This window comes from Drosophila montana, unplaced genomic scaffold (assembly GCF_035044405.1).
Source record: "Drosophila montana isolate Dmon_TW-CO22-7 unplaced genomic scaffold, ASM3504440v1 contig_1505_1, whole genome shotgun sequence".
In the NCBI taxonomy this organism is placed as follows: Eukaryota; Metazoa; Arthropoda; class Insecta; order Diptera; family Drosophilidae; genus Drosophila; species Drosophila montana.
The window spans coordinates 887354-905450 of record NW_026996452.1 but is presented as its reverse complement, the minus strand read 5'-3'; the positions used below and the strand labels follow the sequence as shown (position 1 = coordinate 905450).

The 18097-nt window shown below is 41.8% G+C and overlaps 1 protein-coding gene across 1 annotated transcript; it reads right to left on the bottom strand.

Moving 5' to 3' along the window:
• Window positions 1-5404: 5404 nt before the first annotated feature.
• On the bottom strand, window positions 5405-7213 carry RabGGTa (Rab geranylgeranyltransferase subunit alpha). Its single transcript, XM_064694789.1, has 2 exons — window positions 5584-7213; window positions 5405-5527 (listed from the first exon to the last, which is right to left on the bottom strand). Exon 1 carries the CDS (start codon window positions 7114-7116, stop codon window positions 5593-5595), a length of 1524 nt encoding a protein of 507 aa, XP_064550859.1. The 5' UTR covers window positions 7117-7213; the 3' UTR covers window positions 5405-5527; window positions 5584-5592.
• Window positions 7214-18097: the final 10884 nt, after the last annotated feature.

Here is an 18097-nt window from a genome sequence, read left to right as displayed (position 1 = left end):
TTATATAAGTTAATCGGTTTATGGTGCACGAGTAATTGAATTCCGGCTGAAATGGAGACCCATCATAACAACTGGCGTCCCGTTTACAGTAACTGCCGTTGCAGGTGTCATGTGGCACGGTTTCTTATATACATTTCTGCAGGCTCTGCTGCATGTGGCATCAAAATGATTTTTAGCTTTGGCGCCAGCCGTTGCCGGAAGTGCCAGCGCCCTAGCATGCTGCTGTGCCACTTCCGCTTAGCTGCACATTAATTGCAATTAAATTTGGCATTACTGGGCGCTTACCACGAACCGCCCCTGGCAGCACCACCCAGCGCCACCGCCCCCGCCAACCACTGCCCCACAACGCACAACGCACATTTAACGCTCGTTGCAATTTTTGCTGTTGCATTTTCCACTTCTCGCATAATTTAAAGTTGTTTGCTTTTGGTTGCTGCCCACGACCATGAGCTGGGGGGGCGAGGGGGGCGTGCTGGAGGGGGGACGCTCATTTTCATGTTGTTGTTTTCAATTAACTGTGCGTCTAACTAAATGGCAAGTAAATTAATGTTTATAGTGCATAAATATGCATTTATAGTGTGCATGTGTGTGTGTGTGTGTGTTGGATGTGTGTTTACGGCCGTAATAGAGCGTGCTGTGGCCATTGTTGCTGGCACTCAACTATTATGGCATTGTTATGTTTCAAGTGGAGCATATCACTCAGTTTTTACGAATACGGTCGAACTATCGATATTAACAGGGAACCGAGTTCAAACCTCGGGCTAGTATATGCATATGGTATTAAATTAACAGCAGCTAGTAAGAAATATATCCGATAATCAATATAATTGAAAAACGAGAAACAGAGCTCGAATCCCAGCCTGATGTATAGATGTGGTTTTGTAGTATTAGTAAAAGCTAGTTGTGTTTAAATGTTATGGGGCTAGCTTATAACTACATACATCCGATAGTTACAATAATATTACGCTCACATTTCCCTCCATTTGTTATTTATTTTGCCTTGTTAACAACTGGACGCGTGTCCAGTTATCCCTTCACTGTCTAATTGTCAGATTTAAAGCTATCCTCTCATAACTTACAGCTGTGTTTATTATTTGTAGTTTTCAGTTCCTGATATATATTTCATTTGTGAACGCCCTCAGGCTACTCCACGGGGCTCACACAATGAGCCTGGCTCTATGCTAGACACTTTTCAGACATGAAAATGCATTTGGAAAAACAGACAAATAAAGTATTTAGCTGTCCGTTTTCTATTGTTCCGTTCAAATTGTGGCCAAGTCAACAGCAGACAGAGAAAAATTACAGAGACAGAAGATACTTTTAACCCATGTATATATTTTTATTTTCTATTATTCTTCATTGTTTTTGGGGCGTAAAAGCATTTTGACCTTCTTCAAAGAGACGTTGCTTTCCCAAAAGATGGCATCATATCGGTACACCTTCTGATTATAGTATTTGCCATTTAAATTGCCAATTTTGTTAAATTGTTATTGTTGAAACAAAGCTGCAGTAATTCATACCTGTGTGCACAATCAGCGTACCACCAGCCACCACCACATTGAGCTTGACTTGCGCAGTTGCCAGAACTCTTGTTATCATTGTCGCGATCGTATGTGCTGAATTTCTGATTTCTGTGATGTGCCATGGCATTATGTGTTGCATTGCCCTCAACCGCACCCAAGGTGATCGATCAGTCTGTATTGATCGTCCTCGCCAGCGATTGCAAATGCTGCGTATCTTACAAATTGGATATCGCCATCAAAATCTTCCATATGTATGTAAAGCTCGTCAAGCGATGGATATTCTCCAGTCCTAAGAAGAAGTCACCATCAAAGTTGTAGAAATCTTCCAGACCATTGATTCGCTGTTGGATAACCGTCCAGCCAGGACCTGCCGTCCCACTGTCACAGAGAACATCGAACGTAACATTATTTGTTTTAATTTCGTGAATACCCGTAACATCTCCAAAGTGAGTGCAGCTATTTGGAATGGGTCGATCTTGGCAGGTTTTTAATTTCCTGACACAAATGTTGATTTCATTTTCGATTTTGGATATTTGTTAATCTTTGTGATCAATTGGTTTACTCCAACTGTAGCTCCAACTGATTTTCATATTTCTGTGTTGTGAGTTTCTTTATTTCATCTTTTATGTATAACGCATTCTTGGCTAGCTCTTCAATAGTCCGCTTGTAGAAATCGAGCTCAGTTCCTTGTTTCTCGATGACAAGTTCATTTTGTTGGGACAGCTTGTCCTTCAGTTGCCTAATTTCTTTGTCTTTTCTTTCAATTTTATTATTGTTGTCTTCAATTTCTGCCTTCAGTTGATCTATATAGTTTAGCAAAGGTCTCAAGCCTTATAGGTGTGTTTTTCGCATGGCTCCTCTGCTATTATCGTTGCCTTAATGCCAATAAAAGTATTATTTATTTATTTTATAAATGTTTATTACTCATTTTATGTTTTTACCTCATTTTCATTAGCGTGTAATATATGTAACATATAGAAACACAACGAATTTCATTATAAGATTACGGAACGGAAATTCCACACTCAACTGGACACGGCAAACACAAAAATAGACTGAAATATGGAAATCAATTGAGAGCTCAGACCTCCAACATTTCGAAAACTGATAAGCGATAAGCAATAGGTCGGGAACTAAAAAAAAATCCAAAGCATCTAAAGTGAGCTTCATGGACCAAGTAGCGAAGTTCTGCTCATTTTAAGGGGGAATGTTATTCTAGTCATGACTTAATTTTTTATATCAAAGATAAATTAAATCAAGTATAAATTATAACTTACGTGAAACTCTGTAACAGGTTGGACAGAAAATCTTGGGCCAGAATACTCAGACAAATAGTTTGACAGACTTACGAACTTGAATAGATCGACGTGTCATATATATATATATAGGGTATAGGGAGACATTACATACACTTGAACAAAACCAATCTACTCATTATAGTAATTTTCAATGAGTATAAAAAGTTGCTAAAACAACTCGACAAACAAAAGATGCAATTGAGAAAACCAGAGAGGCGTCCGCAGCTGTATCAGGTGTTGCATACCCTGTAAAAATTTAAAACGGCAATAACAAACTGTTCATGATTTTAACGATCTTAGTGTGTAGATTTATTTGTAAAAAAATAAATAAAAAATTTTTAAATACATAGGTCTTTTAAGATTATCTCTCGAGATGCCACCCCAAACCTTTGAAATGTTGAAAAGCAGTCGCTATATAACCGCAAACTTGGCACCTGCTTCAAGGAAAAACTTTTGGATATTGTTTGGGAAAATTCAATAGCTGCCCAATTCGATTAAAGCATCTTTGACTGGCACTTTTTAATTGCATAACACATACTTTCACGCTGCTTGTTGCTTACACTTTACTTGCAACTTTGTCACTGAGCTAAATGGTGCGGGGCGGGTGGGCAGGGTCGAGGGCTGGCTGTGTTGCGAGGGCAGCAGCGTTTGGTGCCAAAGGCAAAAGTTCATTTTAACAAGTGAACAACTTTCAATGGGCAATTAAAAGGGCATACAAAACATGGGGACGACAACAGCAGAGTTCAAGTCTTTGCCAACTGCAAGCTGCAAAACTGTTCGAGCAGCGGCTCAGCAGTGGAGGGGGGGGGGGGGGGGGGGGCGGTAGCGGGCTGGGTAGATGGGGTTAGGAGTTGCGTAGGGAATGCAGCGTCGCCTAAAAACTCACAGGAAATGTTAACAAAATGCACTGTGCAGAGTTTACAAAGTTTTTGGCCGAAAGGCAATTAAAGTTTTTGGCACTAGCTACAACAACAGCAACAAAAACAACAACAAATACAACAACAAAGGAAGCGCAGCGATGTGTGCTCAGATTGGTCGCGGTCGTAAAAGTAACAGACATTGCAGCTGCAATAGCTGCACAGATCCGGTAGTTTAATTATTCTAGATAAATCACTCGCAAGTGATAAAATCTAATTGTACCTGGTACCCATTGAAAATGTGTTTAAAAAGAAAGGGTATATTGCAGTTGTGCGTATGTGACATACGTAACATTCATTTCCGAGAAGAACGACAAACTTTATGGGACATAAAAGCTAGGGGCTTAAAAGAAGAGAGTATTTCCTAGTCAGTTCCATAATTATAGTTCCATAATTATAATTTCCGTCAGCTGGCATCTCTCAATCTAATCCAAGTTCCGACCGCTGACAGTCAATATATAATTAATAAACCTTTCGGTCTAAGCTTCTAATGGAATTTGTGTGAGCAAGATTACATTACAGATACATCTCAGTGCGCATCCTTGTGCTGTTTGCACTACGTGTCTTATTAATTAAGTTTGCGTTTACTCTGTGCAAAGATAAGTTGCAATTCGTATGCCTTTTGCTTGCTGCCACGCCCACTGGGCGAGTAATTGGCATCAAATATTTTAATGAGCGTCAACGTGTCAATGTCACGATTTTCGTCTCAAAATATTTACAAGATATGGAAGCGGAATAATTAACATTAAGTCAGGCGAGGACGAGCTCAAGCAGCCGAGTATTATGCACTCGGCTGGGGGGGGGGTTGGGGGGACCGGGTTGGGTGCGCAAATTTAAATGCCAAGACGCTGCTGTGGATATGGTTATGATGATGCGTGCGTGCATGATGTGCATTAAAGGAGCTGCTCGTTTATTTCCATATGCCAGCAGTGGTAGCAGTGGGCGCAGAGGTTGGCTTGCAAATTCCAGTGTCAGGCGAAAGCTGCTGCAGCAGCCCAGCTGCAGGTGCATTAACACCTCAATGCCAAGGCGCGCCCTGCTTGCCACGTTTGCAGGCACACACACACACACACATACACTCGACGGTTCTTCACAATGTTGCTGTCACTTCATGTGGCACGTAATGACATGCGGCTGCCAACGCTGTGGACGCGTAGAGAGCCGCATGCCTCGCCACTGGCAGCCATTCGCTGGCAGCACTCGTATTATAATTTATGCAACCGCAGCCAGCCAAAAAACCGCAAATCTTGCAGCGCTTCAATGCACATCAACCGCATCAGCCACTCGAGCAGCAACTTTAAGTTGCCTTCGCAGCGTCTGGTCGTTGGTATCGATGCCTTCTTCCGCACTTGGCAAACAGTTTAACAAAATTCGCAAGCTTCGCTCTCCGGTGCGGTTCATCTAAAATAATGCAAGTCATGATGAATTGAATTAAGTCTTGGAATAAGTTTTATGTAAACCTGGCTATGGGTAAAATTTGGCTTAAGAACTAACCCAGAGTTTTTGACCCTTGTAGTTGGCAACTTTGTATATAAAAGTGGATTATCTTCTAATGCAACTAATTGGTTCACTTTCTCCTCCGACTTTTCTTAATTGACGTGTAAAATAGTTTATTAAATATGTGTTCAGCAATAGACGTTGATTATAAAAAGTATATACAAGCATGTACAACGTTGCCCTTCACTAAACAGGAATATTTCAATTAGAATATTTAAATATAAATGAATACTACACATATATAAAGTTTAAGTATATTAAAGGGTGTGATCTGTGCCGACATCCTGACGAGCTGGAAGAGATTCAAGTTTTAGCAATTTTTAAAGAAGATTTCCCATTCAAGCTTACCCCACAAATTCAGCTGGAGACAGTGTCGGCGACAATCAGATACTGGACATAGGGAGCCCTTGTCCTTGGTATTTTGGTGGGCATCTCAAATAGTTGCGGGTAGTCGGACGTTTCCGGCCACTTGGCCAGAGCCGTTTCCATAGTCCAGCGTAGTGCCAAATCCTTGTAGTAGCCCTGACGCAATTCATCGACCTGTTCCAATTTAGCCAAATGCGCCAGGCTCTGCTCGTGATAGCCGGTGACATCAATGGAGCGCATCAGCAGCGCACTGCTCAGCAGCGTCCACTTACTGTACGGCTCGTATTCGAGCAGATCCAGGCAGGACTGCAGTTGGGTCTGCAGCTCCCCCAGCAGCTCCTTGCTGCAGCTGGCAGTGGCGTGTGGCGGCACAAAGTAGTAGAGGCTCTTATCACTGGGCTGTACAGAGAGTTTCAGGCGTTGCCCGGCCAGTGCCAGGACATAGTCCTGACTTGGATCAATATTGATGGCTTGGTCGCATTGCCATTGGGTTTTCTCGCTGTTGGCAGGCTGCCAGGGCTGCAGTTGCCACGTTTGCTGCTCGCTAATCAGCTGTACCTGCAACTGCGCCAGTTCTGGATAGGGTTTCTTCAGCGCCAGTTGTGCCTTATGGGGCCAACAGCGAAAAGCAGCCACTACGACTGGCTGGTCGCGCTCCTGTGCACCGCTGCCCAGCAGCCAGCGCTGATAGAACCAGGCGCTGCTGTCATCCGGATCGGTGAAGGCGGCGGTCAGCACCATTTCCAGCTCCTCCTGCAGCTTGTGCTCGCTCATGGGCCGATCGTGCTGCTCGTTGGGATAAAGCCTGGGCAACAGCAGGCTGCGATGATGCCAGCTGGAGTAGTTGGAGAAGTTCACCTTGATTTTTTCCGTGCAAAAGTCTAGCTCCCGTTTGGCGGGCACAGCCGCCTTGGCGCTCACATAGCGCCTGTAGTCCCAAGTGTGGAAATTGCGCTCGTCGTACCTTAAGTACTTGTTGCACAGTTGCACCTCTCGCTGCCAATCGGCTTGAGGATTCTGCTCAAGGGTCCAGCAGCGATGATGCCAGCTATTATAGGACTTGGCATTGACCATCAAACACTGTTCGGTTAGATCCAATTCCGTGGTATAGATAGCCTGCAGCTGCTGGGCCAATGCTGCCACGCCAGCCCCTGCCTTGCCATCTGCCTCGCCCTTGTCCTCCTTCTCCTCCTCCTCCTCCTCCTCCTCCTCCTTGTCTGCTGCAACTGGTGCTTCTGGAGCTTCGGTTGCTTCTAGCTCTTTTAATGCCCTCTGCAGTTCACCTGTCTTCTTCAGCACGCACTCGCGTCGTATATTCCACAGCGTACTGATATCCGGATTGCGCTGCAGTATTTGCACTGTCAGGCCGAGCAATTCGTCATCAAGTTCGCCGGCGCTGCGCTTTTTCTGGATGCGTGTCATGGCCGCGCGGTAGGCGCGCATCTTGAGCACCTGCTCCTTCTTTCTACGCTCGCGCTCCTCCTCCGTGGTGCGTACTTTAACACGGCCATGCATATTAGCTGATTTTTATAAACTAAATTTTACTGCAAATGCCAAACAACTTTGAAAAGCCTATTGACTAATCCGGTCCATGAAGGAGAAAATCAGATGTTTTAACATTTGTCCGAACAGCAACCACTAAGTGTACACTCAAATGGCGCTGCTAAGCTGTATACATTGCTGTAAAAGCTGTTAGGATAACATTTAGCTGTTACGCTTAGCCACAAAAGCTGTCTGCTATGAAAAATAAACCTTTGCATAACGAATTATGGACAGATGGCGCTAATGACTTATTTTACTTGTTTGTTGTTTGTATGCTTTTGCTAGTGCTTAAGGTAAACAAGTGATGGCACTTAATGTTTTGCTACTGTTCAAGGGATGGCGCCTGTAATCAAAAAGAAGGCCGTTAGTTAAATTTAAAATATTTTAAAAATATTATAAGTTTGGTCTGATTTTGGAATGATATACCTTTTTAAGCTCGTACGGATCACGACTATCGATTGGCATCAAAAAAAATTAAATCTTGTAAAAATCGGCCTAGGACAATTTCAAAACGGGCAATCTTTCCGCGAGCGGAGTTTAACCTATTAATACGAAGTTTTTGAAAACATCGCAGATTTTTTCGAACGATTTTGGTCCTCCACGAACTTAAAACGCTTATTTTTGCCACTGTTTAATATATTTAAGAAACATTTTATCAGAGTTTTCATTATATGCTTTATAAAATAAATAAATAAATACTAATAAAGTCGCAAGGATTTCATATCTTTATTTGGGCAACTAGCCATTTTTCAACATTTTTCAAACTTTTCCAAGCCAATTTATATTTATTGCTTCTATTTAATCTTAAAAACTTGATAGAACAAGTCATAAAATTTAATTAGGAAAGTATTTCCCGCGAGATGCTCTACAAGCAATCGAACTTAAATACAAATACGAGAAATTTTTATTGTTTTATGGCCGTGCAGCAATAAAAAACAACAAAAATACGTCGCATAGAAAGCCATAAACGAAGCCGGCAAAGGACGTGCTCACCCCTCTCAACCCTCCCCATCGCCCATCTCTCATCTCACATCTACCATCTCATGACTGGGGAGCAATTTAAGTCAGCACAGACCAGCAGCAGGTGCGAATGAAGGACACGAATGCTGGCGGCAACGTCTTCCGAGCTCGGAGCGAGAAAATCAATCGTGCAGCAAAATCAAAGAGGATATTTTCGTACATATATATACGTTTGTGTGTTGGTATTTTACATATATACGTACACACAAATATGTATGTATGTAATGTTATTTAACAGCGCATATAAAAGCGTATATATGTTAGTTAGCAGCGCATTTGGCGCGGCGCGCGTTGAAATGTAGGCGTGGCAGCACGCCTCGCACCCGCGCTTAAAAATAATTCAATGGCCCCCGGGCGCGTTTATCAAAGCCAGTTCCCGAGGGTTGCTCACTGAGCAGCAACAACAGCAACAACGGCAACGGCATCGTTACCGTTAGCTGCTATCCTTGTTGTTGTCGCCGTCTAATGTGATACGCATCAATTTATGAAATTTGAAATATTATGACTGATTTTGCTGTTCGTCCTTTGCCTGCCGCCCGCTTCTGTGTCCCGTTAATCTTAGTAACAGGTCGCAACGGGTACTAAAGCAGGGGGTGGTTGGCATTTTAAGGATAACAACAAAGCGGAGCCACAGCTTAGGTGCAAAATGTCCACCAAGCCATAGCTCAAGCAATATATCACATAACGGGGCCCGTTATGTGGGCTAAGCTGATGACACAGCGAAAGAGGGAGAGGCAGAAGCAGCGAGCGAGGGAGAGAAAGAGAGACAGCGACTCGACATCGCATTGGTAATTGGAGTAACAAAAACCATGAAAATGAAATGAAGCGAGATTTTTATTTTTATGACACACACACACACAGGCACACACGCACACAAAGGCAGGCGATTTAAAGTGAAGGTCGGCCAGGGCAGGGATGGGCAAACAGACTCAAACTAGATTGGTTTCGCTTTGGTTAGATGCCAGCTACAGTGCCAGTGACACAAACTGTGACACAAACCGTGACAGTTGATTCACAGGCAGCCAAACAAAAGACAAACAAAGGATAATAGTACACATTTCGGAAACGGGGCAAATTATTCTACATGCTGCGTTATTTATAAATGAATATTTTATGGGCTATAAGCGTTAATTTTCTTCAGCCTCAAGTAGTCTTAAGTGATTTCAGAGAAAAGGTTACTAGCTCGTGCGCAACTTTAGTTTAACACAAACTTTGCACATTATTGTAACACTTATTGTAATGGGGAGAATATTATATTCTTGATCCAGAATGATTAGCTGATGTACTTTAGTTCATCTGGCTAAGATTCGTATGTATCGAATTTGGCTAAGTCGTTAAACTATATTACATAGCTGCCACAGTAGGTTTATACTTAGTTAGTTTTATGGACCTAACTAGGTTAGTTGATGCCCAACTACGTGACAATGGCGCCTCGGGTGGCCAACTGGAGAGTAACTCGCAGGTAACCCTAGACAAAGTGACGCAAAAAAAGCTGATATAGACAGAAAATAAAACAAACTGCAGCAATTTTCCATTCACATGGCGGCCCGCCAAGTGCCCCGAGATTTTCCGGCGTAGCGGCATTTTCCACGCTAAAAATTGACACCGGACGCCCACACGGCACCACGTTGACGTTGGCAGTGCCAATGGCAGTCATCAGCTCCTGCTTCTCGCCTGTGGCCTGCTGTCGCACGTAGGAGCAGGACTCACTCCAAGGGCCGCTGTCGAAGAGTGCGCAATTGACGTAAATAAGAAGCAGCATGGCGACATTCACATCGACCACGATGCCAATGGCAATGGCCATCACGACTAAAGATGGGCGGCCCTTTTGAAGGGTATTATAATTTTGTCATGGCATGTGTAACGCATAGAAGAAGTCAATTTGAGCCCTATAAAGTGTATATAAGTATTCTTGATCAGTATCAACAGCCAAGTCAGAGAGATACATATATAATTGTTTCTATATCGTATGTTTTCTATCGTCGTGAAACTTTGCATTTGCCCATCCTTCTATTGCACCCAGTACATATCACATATCTATATCATCTAGCTGCCATAGGATTTATCGGTCGATTGCGAAATGCAAAATATTTTTGTGGTTCCAAGTGACCAAGTCAGGGCACTGATATATGAGAGTCTTGTCTTATCAACATCGGATCACTATATCATATAGCTCTATAGAAAGAATCGATCGATAGTTTATTTGTTCGAGATTGTCACAAAATGTATCTTTTTATCAGGATGGTTTTTCATACATTCCATGATTTTGATTATTTCTCATTATTTATATTTGATATAAGCTTTAAGTTTATTCTCTTTTTCAATGAGTTCTTGAGTCCGCGAACTTCATGTCCGCTCCGCTTATTACTAGTAATCAACATGTATCTTGTACTTCTATCTTATGCTGCTCCATCTGTCTTTTGACAAGATATCTTCAGTAATTATTCAAAATGCTCACCGATCTGCTAAGAAGTTGGCTATAATTCTCAGAAGAGTATTTCATCTTCGGTCATCTCTCGGATATCCGTTCTTTCTTATTGCTGTTGCGGGGGCGTTTCTGCTGCCAGTGGCACATATGCCACGGCCTCGTCCTCGGCCACAGCTTGAGCTTTGAAATTGAAAAAGTTATGCAAATCTGTCGCTGCTGTTGCTGTTGCTGCTGCTGCTGCTGCTGCTGATGTTGATGCTGCTGACGCAGGACAGGAAACGAGCGCAAAAGAACTGAATTAGTTTTATGCAATTTACTGTGTAGGATGCTCGCCCTAGTCTGGCAGGACGAAGGACGAGCAAACTTTCCCTGCGTGTTACTGTCGATTTGTGCGCGCAATTATAATAATTGCTATAATAACAACAACAACAACAACAATAACAGCAGCAGCAGCAGCAGCAACTGCTGATGACATGCACCGTGACAGGGGTGCGTCATAGCAACTGTGTCCTGCGTCAGGTCCTTTATCCTTCAACTCATCCCAGCTTCATAGCTGCGTGCGTAAGCGCCTCAAAATCGCATCTTTGTTTGTCCAGAGCATTAAAGGCTTTGGCTGGCGGCACGTAGAGCGCCTAAATAAATACGCAGCAGCCAAGAGGAGGCAGTTCCTGTAAGGACCAACTCCTTTTGTTGTTGTTGTTGCTGCTAAAAACTGGTCAACGCTTTAAAACCCTCTCTCTCTCTTTCCATCTCTTTTTAATTACAATTGCCAACGCCTGGCTGGCTTTGACAACAGCTCTTACCCCTCGTCAATGCTTACGTGCCTAATGCCAATTAAGCGTTTAGCAAACGTCAGCTTGCTCAGGTCCTGCCCCTCACCTGGTTCCATTTACATTTTCATTTTCAATATTTCGCATTTCAATGATTTGATTCTTCATTTCCATAAAATGGCTTAAAAGGGATAAAAACAAGGACACAAGCAAACATATTCCGTTCCATTTGGAAAAATCAATAAAATGTTATTTTCAAATTTATATTCAATAAGCTAAATTGTATTGAAAATCACATGAAAATCATCGTTAAAAGTTTGAGAAAAATATTGACTTTAGTTATGAAATCTTGTGTATTTTGATTATTGTCAAATTCGGGATAATATTTAAACATTTTACAAGAATATTGACTGAGTTTTTGAAATGTTACGCATGTTAAGAATGTTGTCAAGCTTGGGATGAAATTTCAACATATTGACTTTAAAAAATTAGCTAAATGTGAATGACGAAAACTCTTTTCTTTAATTTTGAATCTTTTAGTATTCTTGATAACCAAAATTGTATTAAAAATAAAATTTTAATATTTTCAATATATTACAAATACCTGAAGTTTTTCCGGAAAATAATATCTTTTATATAGCGAATATGTTTTGAATTTAAATGCTCAATTAGTCTGCAGAACAAATCGGGAATATTCTCATATATTTTAAGTTACATTTTAATATTTTAAATATCTCACAAATAAGCCGGATGTTTTTCCGGAAAAAATATCTTTTTTATAATATCTTTTTGGATTTAAATGCAGAATTAGTGTGCGGAACAAATCGAAGATATTCTAATATTTTGCAGAGCTTTGGATTTTTAAGGTCTTTGGATTTGAAACCGGAGACGTTTTTAAGCAGATTAGCTGGAATGCAGCATTGGGTACATATATTCGAGCCATGCCAACTTTTCAGACTTAATTTCTGTACATTTTGATACCCTGCCTGGCCATTGGCTGGCCATTGGCTGGCTGCAACCACAGCTTCTGGCCTGATAGCCACATAATCAAAGCAATGCAAATTCCCAGTTTATCATGGTGGGTTTCCAGTGGCATATGCTGAAACATGAGACAAAGCCTGTTTCGAGCAGGAGAAAAAAAGTAACGAGAAAACGAGAAAATAGCTTGCCGCCAGCCAAAGATCAAATGTTGCCAGCGTCGAGCTCAAATCTCTCAGATACGCAGATACATGGAACTGCGGTTGCGATGCTTGGATGACTGGTCGAATGGTTGGTTGGCCGACTGGCTGGCGGGTCGACTGGCTGCCTGGCCGCCTGGCTGCCTGGCTGGTTGGCAACCGCAGCAAGGGTCGCCCAGCGTCAGCCGAAGTTCAAATTGGGAACTTTGCAACGGTAGACGAACATAATTTGAACTTAGCGGCTGGCGATCATTTGGCCTCTTGTATCTCAAGTATAATAACAATAATATGATATTACAAATGCACTGGCAGAGAGAAAGAGAGAGAGAGAGGGGGAGAGAGAGAGAGAGAGGGGAGAGAGAGAGAGCTGACCAGGGCTGGGGGTTTCCTTTGTTCCTGTTGTTCTCCAACTGTTTTCTGGTCGCCGTGTTTGCTTTATGATAATAATGTGCGCTACACGCCTAGTTTTTTTTTTCTTTTCCTTTTTTTTATTTTTTTTTTTTTTTTTATTATACGTCACTCAGTGAGGCATTGTTGCTGCTGTTGTTGCTGTTGTTGTTGCTTTCTGGACGACTGACTGCCTGCCTGTCGATGATTATTATGTATGCTTAAATTCTATGCACGTACCGGCACTGAAGCTTATCTGTATCGAATATGATTAAGTGCGCTGTGCTGCCTCGCCCTGGACTGGTTGGGTCTGGCCGGGCCGGGCCGGGCCGGGCTGGGTCTGGTCTGGTCTGGTCTAGGCGGGTAGCTCGGCAACATACGCTGTGGAACGTGCAACATTCAAAGGGCACAAAAGAGCGAGGCCGAGCGCTTAAATAAATACACAACAACAACAACGGCAACTACAAACTGCTTTTGCCCCTGTTCCTGTCCCTGCCCCTGCCCCTGCGCCCTGCCTCTGTCCCTGCGCCCTGCCTCAGGCACGCTGCTCCCATTCGCTTGGCTGGCATCCAGGCTGTGCTCTGCGGAACTGAGCCTCGTCTGCAACTCATCTCCGGCGGTCTGCATATTAAGGGAATGGCATCTCGGAGAATGTTAAATGACATTTGGCATTTGCATGTTTTTTGGTTAATTCGTTTGCCTTTTATTGAAATTGAAATTTATTCATATTTGCATAAAGTTGATGTGGAGTTTAGTTCAACTCCACAAATGTATCTTGCCTTGTCATAATTCTGTTTATAATTAGATTAAAGACCTGAATGTACGTTCATTTGCAAATGCACTTTTGTATAATTCCATTTTATTCATTTATATGCAATCAACGATTATTTAAACCGTAAATCAGCTGACTCAAGCATTTGCATATAAATGGCCTGTACGAAACATGTTTTTTAATCTGTATCTTAAATGTTATAATATTACATTTAATTATTTAAGTGCCAGGCGCTAAATTGCCAACACATTTTTGATATACACAATTTATGTAGACCGCAGACTGAAATCAAACTTGGGTCAATGATCCAAAAATTCTTCTAAAAATGTTCAATTTGTATTTTGATTTGCGAACCGCTGACTTTGCCAATGCGCAATCGTTTGTTTGATTTATTGAAATTGCATTTGATATTCAAAGAGTTATTCAGAGCTATTCAGAGTTATTCAGCTTGGCTTTGTCGTGGCACTCGAATTTGGCACTTCAGAGACGCGAACAGCGCATTTAATTTTCAATTCAGATCGTAAGCACTTAAAACGCAGTCCTCGTCGTCGCCATGAGAAATGCTCACAACTTGAGATACTTTTGAATTTGTGTTTGTATGTGTGTGAGTGTGTGCATTTGCCTTTACACACACACACACACACAGTCGTGCACACATGTGTATACTTAGGATACTTATTCTATGCCCCAATGCCATTTCGTTTCGTTGTGGGTCTCAAGTGAATGCGGCTTGGCTTTGACTTAATACACACACTCACACACACACACACTCACACACACACACACACACACACACACACACACACACAATCAAACTCAAATGCGAGTGCCAGCAATTTTCTAAAGGGTTTTCCATGTCCATTAGGGGTTGCAGCCAGCTTGCTGGGAATTGTTTGCTTAGAGCAGCTCAAATAAACAGAATGCATATATTAAATTGCTTTCGAATGGCATTAATAACTCGAGCGGTCCCCAGAACTGCCAACCTGTCATTAAGCAACCAGATACATGCCCAACCCTCGGACGTGTATACCTATGTGTAGCTGCGAAAGGTGCAAACATCCTTCCTGCCCGACCAAACAAAGCGGAATGCAAAAAATCGCTGCAACAAAATCCCAAGAAATTCACACGAATCTCGTCCTTTGGGCCCGGACCAACAAACAATGCGGCACGGGCAACGGTAAATTGTAAGGCCAGATAAAGGCCGGCAAACCGGCTGCTGTGCAAACAATTAAACTAAGACGCCTCCGAAGGGAGGGAGGGGAGGAGGCGTGGCGGCTGGTTACACATCGAAGCAAGGTGCAGGCGCGGCAACTATCCAACAACACGACGCAGTTGCAATGCACTTCCGCAGGCCCAACACGATGCAGAGCCATAAGTGCAGCTACAGATACGGATACAGATACCAGATACCAGATACAAATACAGATACATTTACAAACTCTCAAGTTCCAAAAATAAAACGCAGACAGTGGGCGAAGAGAATCTCGCTGCTGTTGCTGCCATTCTGTTTCCCTTCGCCTGGACTCTTGCTTTGATCTACTCTATAATTTTATTATGATTGATGGACAGCAGGAAAAATAAAAGCTATGTGAGCTATACAATCGATTTATAGTAACACACAGAACTACCCTTGAGCAAGAAAAAGTGCTATGCCTCACTTAAAGACCTCGAACATAAGAACGTGGCATCCAAATGTGAAATGTTCTGTGAAGTCGGAAATATACCAAGATCTAGCACTTAAAATCTTCGAGTTATACTCTAAAATCCTTGTCTCAATGAAAATGGAAAGAGATATCGCAAGTAAGGACTTACTCTGATTTACTGATTTACTTTATTTGCACTCTTCCGTCTTCAGATATTATGATGTCCGAAAACGTACGGACTAACAGACGAACTATATGTAATATATATACTTAAGGGCATCGGAGATGCATCCAACTGCCAGTTACATAAATGTGCACAAGACTATTATACCCTGCCTGCACAATTCAAATGAGTATTAGCTCACCTTAACATGGTCTGAGTACAGGGTATATAAGTATAGCCGGAGGAACCATGGCTGACAACTGACTTTTGGATCGCACCCCCCGTAGCCAGGCTTCACTGTCATGGTTCTGGTCGGCTCGTTCTTTGAATAGAGCGAAAATTATGAATTATATTTACTTGTTGTGCGCGCGACGCGTTCCACTTAAATTGAGGCATGCAACGCGAACGCACTCAAAATTAGTGAATACGCAAAGGATTTATTTCCTTCTCTTTCATTTTACGGGCCCGCCTGCCTGGCCATTCATTTCGAGACTCGTTTTTGTATTTTTGTATTTTTTTTGTGCTTGTCATGCGTATAGAATTTCATTTGATTGAGCGCTTAATCAAGCAAACATTAACGTGCACTCTTATTAATAATAATAAGTGCTCGGTATTCCGTATTCGGCATTCAGTATTCGGTATTCGTTTATCTGCTCAGTCGTGGCTGAGTGAAGCCGGATCCCGGCTGGTCACGATGACGCACCATTGGAGCCGACAGGATGGAGAGGGAGCAATGGGTGTGCCGATTGCATATTATGTTATATAAAGCGAGTTCCGTCTAAGACCTGACAGGAAATCAAACAATCGCTTCAAATGCTTGACATGCAAATCATGCGCTTTATATATGTATGTATTATTTATGTGTGGGAATAAAAAAAATTAAATGTTTTAGACAACGCTGAGCCGAGGGATAGATATCTTTAAGCAGCTGCAATCTGAGAAAAGTCAAATCGAAAATATGTTAAATCAAATACAAATGTAGTAAAATGTAGCCAAGTTCGATATTTGCATCCGCAAATTTACATAATTAAAGGGTCTAACAAAATACTTCATCGAAGTTATATTGAACTTCTACTCAAAGGTTTTTGCATTTAAAATATTTTCTACTTCATTTAAGTTAGTTTTTCTTATCTTTAGACATTAGACTTTGGACTGCTCTTAAGGAATAAACGATCTGAATTATATTCTTCGCTTAGAAAAATGTCTTAAATCAAATACAAATGTGGTAAAATGTAGCCAAGGTCGATATTTGAGCCCGCAAATTTACACAACTTAAATACTTAATGGAAGAAATATTGAACTTAAATTCAAAGGTTTTTGCATTTAAAATATTTTCTATTTAACTTAAGTTAGTTTTTCTTATTTCGATTTTTACCCAATTCAAAGTATTAACTATTTATATATATTCTTCGCTTAGAAAAACGTTTTTCTTCGAGTGTGCCGACTTTTTTAGCCAAGGTCCATATTTGAGCCCGCAAATTTTCATAATTTAAGAAACTAATAAAATAGTTCATCGAAGAAATATTGAACGTATATTCTTTTACAATTAAAATATTTTCTACTTCATTTAAGTTAGTTTGTTTTTATCTTTAGACATTAGATTTTGGTCTTTCACCCAATTCAAAGTATTAATACGCGAAATGCTGTTGAGCAACAAAACGATCTGAATTAAATTCTTCGCTTAGAAATATATTTTTCTTTAAGTAAGCCGACTTACTTAGTTGTACGTCCAGCATTATCTCAGCTGCTTTGAGCTTCTACACGGTTGAGGATTACCGTCTACAAAGCTCTAAGTTACGGGTATGTGTCAGGTCTAACAATGGGCGCCCTTTATAAGATACTCTCTGCATGCTCTATGCACAGCCCGGGGGGGAAGAAAAAGAAAAAAACTGTTTTTCTAAAACTCTATTGTCTGGCGGGACTTGATTGTTGTTGTTGTTGTTGTTGTTGTACTCGCTTCTTTTTATTATTTTGCGTATTATTAAAGCGCATCCATTCTTTATCAACTTCTATATCTTATTGCTGTTGTTGTAGCTGCCGGCGACGGATGCGACGGATGCGGATGCGATGTGGTTGTTGGGAATGGAACAGAGAGCTTTAAGCGGCTTTCTGCCCGTCTAAAAGTCTGCTTGTCTACTCAAAGCGAATATGGGTTTGGTTGTCTGAGTGTGTGTGTGTGTGTGTGTGTGAGTGTGCGTGCGAGTGAATGAATTGAACTGCCGCCTTTTGCATTTTTCAACTGCTTTTTTGTTTTTGCTTTGGTGTTTTTTTGTTTTTTGCGCCAGCCTACAGCAAACACGATCCAAGCCCCGATCCGGACCGGGTCGGGGCCAGACAAGCGCTCATAGAATTTGTATGAAATTTAAATACCCATTCAGCATTCAAAATGCGAAGCGACAGCCGCACAGAGACCTAAATACTTAAGTAGTTTTCGAGGGGCTGCCAGACACAGGCACAGAGACAGACACAGACACAGATACAGATACAGATACAGATACATTTACAAGCACAGATGCAGATACATGCGTACACACGGTGCATGCATAGCGTAATATGCCACATGGCGGTGCTTTCATATATGCGGCCACACGTT